The sequence below is a fragment of the Gavia stellata genome, chromosome 8 (assembly GCF_030936135.1).
Source record: "Gavia stellata isolate bGavSte3 chromosome 8, bGavSte3.hap2, whole genome shotgun sequence".
NCBI lineage: Eukaryota > Metazoa > Chordata > Aves > Gaviiformes > Gaviidae > Gavia > Gavia stellata.
The window spans coordinates 20,054,214-20,065,902 of NC_082601.1; the positions used below are offsets into that span (position 1 = coordinate 20,054,214).

The window sequence follows — 11,689 nt, forward strand, 5'->3', positions numbered from 1 at the left end:
ATCCCCTCTAGTCCTATTTTACTGTGACTTTTCAGAGGGGTGAAGAGCCAAAAAAAAAAAAAGAAAGAAAAACATGCTGGTCTACTGGATACACAGTGCTGCCTGCAAACTGAAGACATTCTCTTTTACTCCCTGTAAGCCATGTAAGTTATACCTGTAGTAGAAGAAAATCAATATCAAAACTGTGATTTTTTTTTTAAAAACAAAGGATTTCCTCATGTAACATGAAAAGAGTAAACCATCGTTCCCAGGTAAATAAAAGCAGAGAGGAGTTATTAAATCTTCCAAACTGTTTGCAAGCAAAAACAGAGACTGACAATCCCGTTACACCCTATAAAAGACTTGGACACTGCCACAGAAATCTGGCAAGTTTACTGTAGATATTCTAATGTTAAGCTCGCCCTCTGCTGGGAAATCAATGTATTACACTGACCTTTTTCCAGTAACAAGTGTAATTTATATAGCTAGATTTTCCAAAACTCAGTCCTTTTAATACTTAAAGAGATACAGAATTCTTCTGGAAAAATCTGCTGCAAACAGTCTCACCCTGCACTGTCAGCTTACCTGCAGTACTCTGCAACTGAGCTCATAGTGTGCATATGAAATCAGTCAGAATAATAGCATTGACCTACATTTTGCTTAATTAGCTAGTGAACTTGAGCCCTATCAAGTTTTTCACAGCTTTTTCCCGTGAATATCCCATTATGGTCCATATCCATATTGTCCACAACTTATTGTCTGCAACAAACAATTCATAAAGCAAAACAGATGTTGTGAATGAGAGTTTAGAATGGAACGGAAGTTCCAATCAGTGTCTTAGAATGGTACTCCTGAAATACACTCTACAAAATCTTGGTGAGATGTAAATTAAACCTAGTCTGTGTTCAGTAAAAATATGAAGCTTTGACTTTCCTTTATGTAAGCTTTACTCTCCTTGAAAGGTGAATGAATAACAGAAACAAAACTGCTATTTCACAGGACAAATTTAATACAGACAACTGAAATGAAGCTACCTTAGCTACCACCAGAAGTCAGGTATTTGCTTAAGTCTTTAGTTTTTCTAACATAACCATGAAAAGTGATTCAAACATCTGTCTTGCTGTCCTACAGTTTTCATAATTTACTCCATATAGACCTCAGAATCTGATCCAAATATGAATCACCATCACCTTCAGGAAGTGTTATGATAGCCAAGGGCATTAAAGACTTTGAGCACCTAAATTCAAAGCCTGGCCTCCTAGAAATCACTGCAATCAACAGTAAAGCACTTTAAAAAATACATTCACAGCAGAAACTTGATTTATATAAAATTTCCCTATTATTATATAATAGCATACATTTAATGTCACATTAAAAGACAGCATTGTCCTGAAAAAAGAAGAAAACCTCACGACTTATAATCCATGTTCAAAGACCTGTGACAAAGTATTAAGTAGCATTAATGTGAATTCCAACAATGAAGATGATACTTCTATCTCTCATTTTCACTTTCTAGGCATCCATGCGGATAGGAAAGAGAGGACAAAATTAAAATTCTATGTATCTATTCCATGTGGTCTCCCATCTAAAATGACCTACTAAAAGATGCATATGCAACAAAGAATATGAATTCACAAAGTGTTTTGTACGTAATTATCTGAATTACAACGTGCAGCGTTTATTACAAAATAATCTCTCAACAGAAAACGTCATTGGTGAAGTGAAATGCAAAATACTTATATTCCAAATGAAAGGTGAATAGAATAATGTTCTCCTTTTTCAACTGTGGCAACATTCTTGAATTATTTTAAAATAAAATAAAAAAACCCCAAACCAGTAAGTCTTTCCAAAATAATGACGATGAAAGAGTTGCTATTCTAACAGTTGTTTTCACCACTTCCACTAGTCCTCCCTTACACTGCTACTTGCACATTGTAATGCAGCATATTCCACACAAAGATTTTCAGCCACTTTGCACTGAATAATAAGTAAGTGTAAAGACAACGGAATGCAATAAAAAAAAATGGATCTATACAATACTGATTAAAAAAGTCTTTCTTTCCTGTCCTGTGCTACATTATGTCATAGAATAAGTTTCAAATATTGGAAAATATAAATGAAGGCTCAAAATATAAACAGGCTATTAAAATTGGTTGTACTTTCAAATTAATGGGCAGTTTTTCTAATTTGAAGCATTAAGGGACATTTTGTGAGACATTATTGAAATCTCCAGTTAATTACAGTGTAATTATTTGTTCCAATCAACTTTTTTTTATGAAACAGGCATTGAAAAACAGAGCTGCTATTTATTTAAATTGTTGTTTATACAGGTAACTGTAGCCTTAATCCAAGCCTTTAACTTCCGACCTTGCAAACCTACTGCTTTTGTGTTGGTTTTTATGTGTGTAGTTTCTTATCTGTATTTCTGCATGCATAATTTCTCCATAGTTTTCTCTTAGGCCAAATGACCTATTTCTACTTTGTCTTTATGACTCTACTGTCCTCATACCTTCTGACTCCCTCTGTCTCAGCTACTCCAATAAAAGGGTCAGAGGAGGCTTTTGATACAATGCAAATTGCAGTAATTTCAAGTGACTTGAAAAAGCTTCTTTCTCCTTGAAATTTGTCCTCAATCCATGAAGGAATGGTGGGAGTGCACTGCAAAACTGAAAACGCTTGATGGCATCAAATTGCAAATTAGGTGGGTTCTTAGCCTACTTGGAAGTAGAATCTGGGCTCCAGTTGTATTTTCAGCTGCCTGGTCTAAAAATATGGTCTTATGAGATCATGAGAAAGGATGGAAATGAAAAAGACTTAAGTGCAGTTAAGCCTGTGTGTACAAGTACACAAAGATCAAAGCTTACTGGACTTCAAGATGTCTGAAGGTGAGCCAGTTCCTCTATAGCCATCTTCATGCAGCACTATCTCCTGGCAGCCCTTGCTATGTTGCATCTACACTGCCAGTGCACGTTTACAGTGAATCTGTCAATTGTCCCTACTTATACTACTTTGGTTCATATCACAGAGCTGGTTTGGATCACAAGAAATGAACTCCTGTCAGCTGAAACCAAATGAGATGTGTTCCAGCCACTTGCAGGCATACAGTCCACACCAGACTGAAGTTAAATCTGAACCAAACTGCCAGAATGCATGTAGTATGTACACCTTAGCACCATTTCACTGAACAGATCCACTCAACTGCACAAACTGCTAATACCCGCTGTCTATTACAGAATCACAGAATGAGAGGGGTTGGAAGGGACCTCTGGAGATCATCTAGTCCAGCCTCCCCACCAGAGCAGGTTCACCTAGAGCAGATTGCACAGGAATGCATCCAGGTGTGTTTTGAATATCTCCAGAGAAGGAGACTCCACAGCCTCCCTGGGCAGCTTGTGCCAGTGCTCTACCACCCTCAAAGTAAAGAAGTTCCTCCTCATGTTTAGATGGAACTTCCTATGACCCAGTTTGTGGCCGTTACCTCTCGTCCTGTCACTGGGCACCACTGAAAAAAGACTGGCCCCATCCTCCTGGCACCCACCCCTTAAGTATTTATAAGCATTAATAAGATCCCCCCTCAGTCTTCTCTTCTCCAGACTAAAAAGACCCAAGTCCCTCAGCCTTCCCTCATAAGAAAGATGTTCCAGTCTCCTCATCATCTTTGTAGCCCTTTGCTGTACCCTCTCCAGCAGCTCCCTGTCCTTCTTGAACCGGGGAGCCCAGAACTGGACACAGTACTCCAGACGCAGCCTCACCAGGGCAGAGTTAAGGGGGAGCATAACCTCCCTCCACCTGCTTGCCACACTCTTCTTGATGCACCCCAGGATGCCATTGGCCTTCTTGGCCACACGGGCACATGGCTGGCTCATGGCCATCCTGTTGTCCACCAGGACTCCCTGGTCCCTTTCCACAGAGCTGCTCTCCAGCAGGTCAGCCCCTAACCTGTACTGATGCATGGGGTTATTCCGCCCCAGGTGCAGTACCCTACACTTGCCTTAATTTCACTACATTTCAGTTCTGAAGAGACCATAGATTCAGGATAGTATTAGCTTGTATTACTACCTAATAGATCTAGTTATCTGTAACCCTCAGCCTGACAAGAGTCAGGTAAAAGATCAGGCTAACAGCAATGAAAACCTACCCTCAGTGAGGCTACAACTAAGAGCCTTAGCCTCACTCTGAAAGGATCCTAACTAAGAGTGAGGATAACTCAGTCTGATCCATTCTGGATCATCATTAAGTATTTGTCACCTCTTCTTTATACTGCCAAATTATATTCTAATCCAGGAAAACCAAGTTGATATTTTTGCTGTAGTTAATAATTTACTACTTGCTACAAAACGTTGTGATATGCTGTTAATATAATGCTAAATGAGAAATAGGCTACTACTGTTGCACACTGAAAGGCTGCAGTTTTCAGAGCCAATTCTTTTTTTATTTATTCATGCTTGATAAAAAAGAGCAGCCTTAGCTGTCTTAGTCCTTTGGCTCAAATAATTTCAGGCAGGATTTATCTCAGTTGTTAACTATTGTTTGAGCTCCATCTGAACTTGTAACACATACCAATGGTTCCTTAATCATACAGTATACGTTTGAATCATTGGTTCCCAGTTATGTCTGGGAATTGTTGCTGGTAATTGCTGTTGCTCATAATCAACTCCCAAGACACATTTTTAAAAGTGGATCCGTATGAACAGGCCACAACAATTTCTAAAAATTTGTACTAAAAAATGTACTTCTGAGCATGTGATGTAAGTGACAAAGGTTGTTTGATGCTCTGTAAATAGAAATCCTTAAAATAAACAGAAAAATTACTTGTTGGACAGCACTAAAGGACGTACCAAAACCAAACATGTTTTCCAATAAGAATTATCAGCCTTCTAGAAAGAAGTACTTAATACAGCTGCAGTTACAGTGGTACAGAAACATTCCTCTTGATTTAACCTTTGTCAACACTGGGAGGAACTGTCAATGTAAACCTAATGTTTTCACTGGATAGTATAAACCCACCATGAATAGGTCTGAAATAAAGTATCCATTTAATAATGTTAATATTTTTAATTAACAATATTAAATATGTTTGAAAATGACTCATTTCTTCACACAGTAAATTAAAAAATAATAATACAAAATTGTTAAAAGTGCTATTTAAAAGGAAAGGAAGATCATTAATATTGCTCAATTATAAGAAAATCAAGCAGCTCATAGTAGATAAAACATCATCACTACAACTAGGATACAGAAAATGTCTCCATGAAGGCTGCACATAGTGTGGTACAGATTTTTTGCTCATGTCCTCCTAAGCCATTCTGTACTGTGCTAGCAAATTGGTTTCTGAACCAGCTCTTACCTTTCAGATTAATTAGTTCAAGTATGACAACATATTCTTGTCCTAGAGCAACTCTTTGAACTGAAGTGAACAGATTTGACCCTTAAAATTGCTACTGCTGTTAATTCATAGGAAGAAATGGAATTTACTGCTTCCAAAAAAATCAAGATTTACTTTTTCCATTCATTCCCTTCACCTCGACAGTACCATATATTCCTGAATTTTTGAGCAAGACAGGAGCTAATGCACCAAGAACGTCCTCTCAGTTACTTGCAGTTACTAAAGTTTAACTGCTACCAGCACAAAATACCAGTTAGTGGACATACCTGAAACTTCAGAATTCTTTCCAATAGATGTTTCCAATACACTGTTCTCACTGCTGAAACTGTAATTCACATTTTCTTGCTGTTTCAAATCCTCCACTATGGCATATGCTGGTTGGCTTGTAACTTCTGTTTCTTCATTTGTGCTGTTCTTCATCCCATTTTGTCTATTCTCGGTTCCTAGAAAATAAATAGAAATTCCAGGGCACTATAAAACGTTTCATTTCTTTTAGCGTGGAGCACAGAAAACATAGAACTAACCTATATTCATCATACACATAACAGCATAATATATGGTTTTGGTCTTGACTTAAACGTTATAGTTTGGAATTTTGATGTTTTTACAAATATTTATTAAGAAAGTTGTTGGTCATAAATCTCAAATATTTGCGGTCGCTATAAAGATCTGAAAATTGAATTTGTGGACTAGATCACGTTTCCTACCTTCTCAATTCCACCGGTCTTGTAAGCTCACAAATGGATGTACCTTACCGCAGGACTTCAAAACTTGCCCATAAAACAGAAAACCTGTGAGAGCTTTCACAAAATGTTTTTCCTCCTTCCACTTCTTTGTCTTATTTCAAATATGGAAATAATTTTTCTTTGACTTCTCTGTTCTTTTATTTTTATTAAGACTCATGTAGAACTAGGCATGCTCCAAAGGCAAAAAAATGCTGTTCAATAAATTATAAACTTTTTTTTACAAAAACTGCGTAAGACTGCATTCCAGGGTATTCCAGATTTGGAACTCAATTATTTTGCAATTAGAAATTAAATTTAAATAAATTAATGTATTTAATTTATTTCAAGATTTATTTTTTATGAAGTTCTCAATTTCTATGTGTAGGTGTCTGCTAATAGAAATGTATTTTACTGTAACAAATCATTGGGGATCAACCTGGAGTGACAAAATGTAGCACCACTCTCCTCCTTCCAAGGTACCCAATGAACTTGTTCTTAGTGTTTCCTGTCTGTGACCTTCTATCAGTGGATGCTACAGCAATCATATACTTTACATATACACACACGTACAGGACTGTGTACATGAAAAATTTCTTATCCTCTGGTAAAAGCAACACAATTTATGCTTTATGTATTTATCTGTACAGTTTCTTTTAGGGCTTGCATTGCCCAAGATTACTGAGAAACTGTGGAATAAATGCATTCATTCAGTATTGCATCAAACATCTGAATTAAACTTAAGTTTTACCCTATATGGTCTGCACTATACTGAAAATTCAGAAATGCAAAGTTTGAAAACAATTGAAAATAAAAATATGAAAAGAATTTTAATAATTTGTGTATTTGCTAAATATTTATTACTTTGTTTACCTTACTGATAGCAAATTAACGAAGATAAGAATTTAAGCCTGACAAAGCTGCAACACAAAATGAAAATTCGGACCACAGTAGCTGCTGAGCTATTCCCAGCATCTGAGTTTCACTCAGAACTATCTTCTGAGGCTCGAACTTGGTTGGTCTTGTCCTGCAGACTGGAACACTCAACCACCTTTGAACTGCACACTCAAATATGGCAGCTGCTTATCTGTGTCTGGCAGAAGACAGGGTGATTCCTGTCCTCAACTGGAAGAGACACCTTCATGCCCCTCTTATCCTAGTCTTAATGCATTGTCCCATATGCAGCAAATAAAAGTACAGAGACATATTTCTGGTGAGCTCCTCAAGCGAGAAGGCTGAAGCTGCTAAATGGGAAATCTGTTGAAAAACTTTAGTCTCAAAAATCTTATAAAAAGTATGTGGAGACAAGTAAAAAATGAGCAATAGAGTATTTGGAGGCTGCTTCCTTTTTCATATTTTAGAATTCAGGGGAGCACTGGGATAATTTTACAATATCATAATCATTGTAAAGGAATAAAAAGTTGTAGCCAAAACCCTATAGCTCTTTTAGTTTCATTTCTTTAAATAATTCCTTTACTAGTTTATTCTATGATTTACAGTAAATTTTATACAATGTCTTAAGACATATGAATGTCTTATTCCCAAGGAGACATACTGCAGTGTACTTTCAAATGTCGCATATATTTGTAAACCATTCTCTAAAAGAAACACTAATCCTTGTGTTGAAGGAGAAATCCAGAAAAGGTTTGCTTTGTTTGTTCAAATTAATCTTCAGAATATTTTTATGAATGATTATAAAAACATCCCATTGAAAACCAAAGGGTTATAAAAGGTAAAGATTAAGTTTAATTACAACTACATACATATTATTGTATTTCTGATATTGCTTATTAAGGATTTTTACTGTTTAACAATCTACTGAATAAACTGTTAAATAACTTGATTTTGAAATCCCCAGACAAGTGAAAGCAGTAGTCTCAGTGTCACAGTGAAATCAATATGGTGAGAATCAACTGTTTCCTAAGTAACAGTACAAAGAAGAGATATTAAAACCCCATGCATTAGTACTAGTGAAATAAGATTATTACCTCCTGTATTTCCGCTTAAATCATCTGCAAGGCCTCCGTGTTGGGTTTCACGCAGAGCAATCAAAAAAGGAGAGAACCAATCTTTCTTCTGCACTATTCTGCTCAAAAGCTCCCTTGCACCATCTCTGTTCCCACGATTGTCAGTAACAATGTAGATCTGGTGAAAGTAAAAAAACCCAAACAATCCTGAGACAGACTTTGGAAATGGTTCAGGGAAGTTAGCAAGAATAGTTTAGGTACAAAAGCATTTCCCTGTCATCATTAAAACATACTTAAAGATACTAAGTGGGCCTGCCGCTCATCAGAAGAGACTTACTGCAGTTTTGTCCAACCTCATGTTTATCCCGTATGGTTTTAAGTAGGATATATAAAACTTCTAAGACCTGAAATTTAACTGGAGAGACTGGTAGTACTGGACAATGGTTATAATAATAACCACTATATAATAATTATTATTGTGTAATAATAATTGGTGTCTATAGTGGTTTAGGGAATAGCCAACCTTGATTAAGGAGAAGTGATGTCATACAGCTTACCAGAGCTCAGACTTAATCTGTAACATGACCTCATACATAAAATGGAACATTTCCCTTCTTAAACTCTAGCTTCATCATCTCAATTCCTACTTAAAAACACAATAGCTAAACCTCTAGAAAGTGGCTATTGCCTTCAAAGAAGCTATGGAAATGTGTCCTAAGGCTGTCATGAGCAGAACTCAACATGTGATCACATGGGGGACCAAATGACCATCCCACAAGTAAAACAGCCCAAGACAGGTGTTTAGTCCTCAAGGGCAATTTTACTGAGGCTCGAGACTCACCCATCCTGATATGCAAGAAAATTGGCAGGCTTAGCAGTGGGAACCCCTGATTGAGACTGAAAACTAAAAGAAAATGCACGGGAAGTTGGAGCAGGGAGAGGTAAACAAAAAGGAATATAGAAGTGCATTAAGACAGCCTAGGCATTGTTGGAGTTGAAAATGGTAGGATTGTGAAGGGTAATTAAGGGCTTAGTAGAAATACCAGCAGCAAAAAGATTACCCAGGGAAGCACATGGACCCGTTACCAGGGAATGGAACTGGTAACCTCCTAAAAGGCCCCTGCCATTGCCTGCTGTGTTACCATGCTTGGCTCCCCATCCCTTAGGGTGCACTGGCCCTTACTGCTACCTGACAGTCACCGGACAAAATTATGTACAACTGTCATTGAACTGAGACGGAGCATTAAACTACCTAAAAAGTGGATGCAAAAGTTTAGAGTGCAAATATGATGTCGTTCCACCCTTAGACTGCCCGTTTCCCCCTTATTACTATGGCAAGTATTATTTTAATTTCTTCTTCTGACACTGTTTCAGGGTATCCTTTTTTTTTGGGTTCCAAATAAGTTTCAAACTAGTCCAGGCAAGTCATTCTTAGCCAAATGGACTAAACACTGACAAATGTTTTCATCAAAGGTTAACACTTGCTCTTTCTTGTCAAACTGGTATTTCTGCTCAGCTTCACTGTCTAGTATGATACTCCTTTGTGAACCTATGGCAAAAAAGGGGAAGATAGGTCTTGCTTTATTTTAACTCAAGTATTCTCTAGGACTTTACAGGCCATCACTACCTCCTGGTATGGTTCAGGGCCCAGAAGACACTTAATGATCTTCTGACTCTGTGGTAAAATGGTAAGTAACAGTAAAGCCAGCCATAGTCCTTCCACTTAGACACTGGCTTAGTCTAGTCCTCTGTTCATGGCATTTTTCCCTGGTTCTTAGCTGGCATCCCACCTGCTGGCCCATTGCCAACAGTCTTCATTGGCTTCCTTGGACCACCATTTCTCATTTCCCCCAAGTTCGGGTACTCCCCTTTCATTTCTGCACTTACAAGGCCATTTCTATTTGTGGCTTCCTATCTGCCCCACAGCTCCTGGGGGTGGCCAGTGCCTGTGGCACTGCCTGGCGCCCGGCCTGGCGCGCAGGCCACTTACCCGATCCAGGTCCTCGTCCTGGAAGATGCCCATCTGCAGGCACTTCTCGGCCACCTCCACGGTCTGCATTCTATCCACCAGTGTGCTGTGGAGCAGCTGCACCAAGTGCACGCAGAGGTCGTGGTCGGCCTCCTCGCCCGGCGAGGGCAGCTGGCTGAGGCTGGGGTTCACGTAGCAGGCGGCCAGGCTGCAGCCGCCGAGCTCCAGCGCCTGCAGGAACTCGTGGAACCAGCCGCACCCGCGGGGCCCCCGCTCCACGGCCCGCAGCAGCTCCTCCGCACCCTCCACCTCGCCCCGCTGCAGCGCGGCCGCCCGCACCTTCTCCCTGTCCTCTGCGCTCAGCGAGGGAAGCCGGTCCAGCACCGGCTGCACCCGGATGAACTGCTTCAGCCGCGGCCTGAAGCAGGAGATCATGTAGAGGAAGCGCTCGTCCCGAGACTGCTGCGCCATGGCGCGCTGGCGGCGCCCGGACGGCTCTGCTGCCGCTGGAGGACGGCGGTGGGCACGGGGGGCGGGGTGTGTGCCTGCAGGGCGGCCGCGGGTCTCCGGAGGCGGGGGTCCGGCTCGGTGTTAGCAAGGAGCGCGTCCCCCGTCCCGCTCCGCGCCCCCTCAGCTGCCGCCGGGCCTGACCCGCTTTATCCCAGCGTCAGCGCCGCTTTCGGTTTCGCTTGCGGGCTCGGTGCGTGACGGCACGGGCCGGCCGGGACGCGGCGGCGGGAGGGGCGCCCGGCACCTGGAGGGAAGGGCACGGCTCAGTGCTCCACCCAAACATCGGAAGGGAAACCTTTAACAGGAAGCATGAGTTTAAAAAAACAAACATAAACCGAAGAGTATCCCTCACTTCCATCTCACGAGTTTCTAGGGCCGGTCACTAGTGTGTCAGGGTGTTCTGCACCGGTGGCTTTCCCGGCGTGCACCGACGGAGAGGCGAGGCACTGCGGCGGCGGTCACCCCGGGTGGTCGCAGTGGTCCGCAGTCATTTGCAGGATGTGCCTTTTTGCGCAATACAGACCCGCGAAAGGCCATCGGGGAAGTAAAACCGACTTGTATATTGTAATGGTTTACTTCAGGTATGTCTTAAAGAGATTTCTTTTGTGCCTGTTTTTATAGTTTGAAGAATTGCACCTTGCATACAGAGCAGGAGGTTGTGATGCATGTGATAAACTTCCTAGAGGAGTTAGTTGGATAGTCTCCGAGATTGTTGGGACAGTGTCTCCCTGAGATGTGGTTTCACCCATATGGTAGATGTCATTGAGCTTCAGGAGCAGGCCTGGTTTTCATTGTGGGGTTTTGGGGACCCTCAGTGTGATTCCAAGGTAAGGCTACGGACCCTTGACTCAATTTCATGTTTTGTAGCAAAATGATAGAGAGCACCTGGATTACAGTGTTCAGCTTTGGTCCTGGACAGTTCAAGAGAGAGAGTGAAAAATTGGACAGGGTCCAGTGGAGGGCCAACACGATGCTTACAAGATTGGAGAGCTCGGCACATGTTTGAGGGAACTGGGTTTATTCAGCCTAGAGAAAAGAAGGCTCAGGGGAGATCCAACCGTAGTTTTCCAACTCCTAAAAGCTGACTCCCTCTTCACAGGCGTGCACAGGAGAAGGGGCAGCTGGAACACATTTCTTCAGGGGAAATTCTGTCCGG

At 40.8% G+C, this 11,689-nt stretch overlaps 1 protein-coding gene across 1 annotated transcript in view; it reads right to left on the reverse strand.

Annotated features, from left to right (window-relative positions):
• The window catches only part of IFIH1 (interferon induced with helicase C domain 1), a 29,574-nt gene extending 19,080 nt beyond the window's left edge, over positions 1-10,494 (reverse strand). Inside the window, exons 1-3 of the mRNA XM_059820053.1 lie at positions 10,045-10,494; positions 8,076-8,232; positions 5,632-5,808 (exon numbers count right to left, since the gene is read on the reverse strand). Coding sequence (XP_059676036.1) covers positions 5,632-5,808; positions 8,076-8,232; positions 10,045-10,494 — 784 coding nt within the window. The remainder of the gene's footprint in view (positions 1-5,631; positions 5,809-8,075; positions 8,233-10,044) is intronic.
• Positions 10,495-11,689: the final 1,195 nt, after the last annotated feature.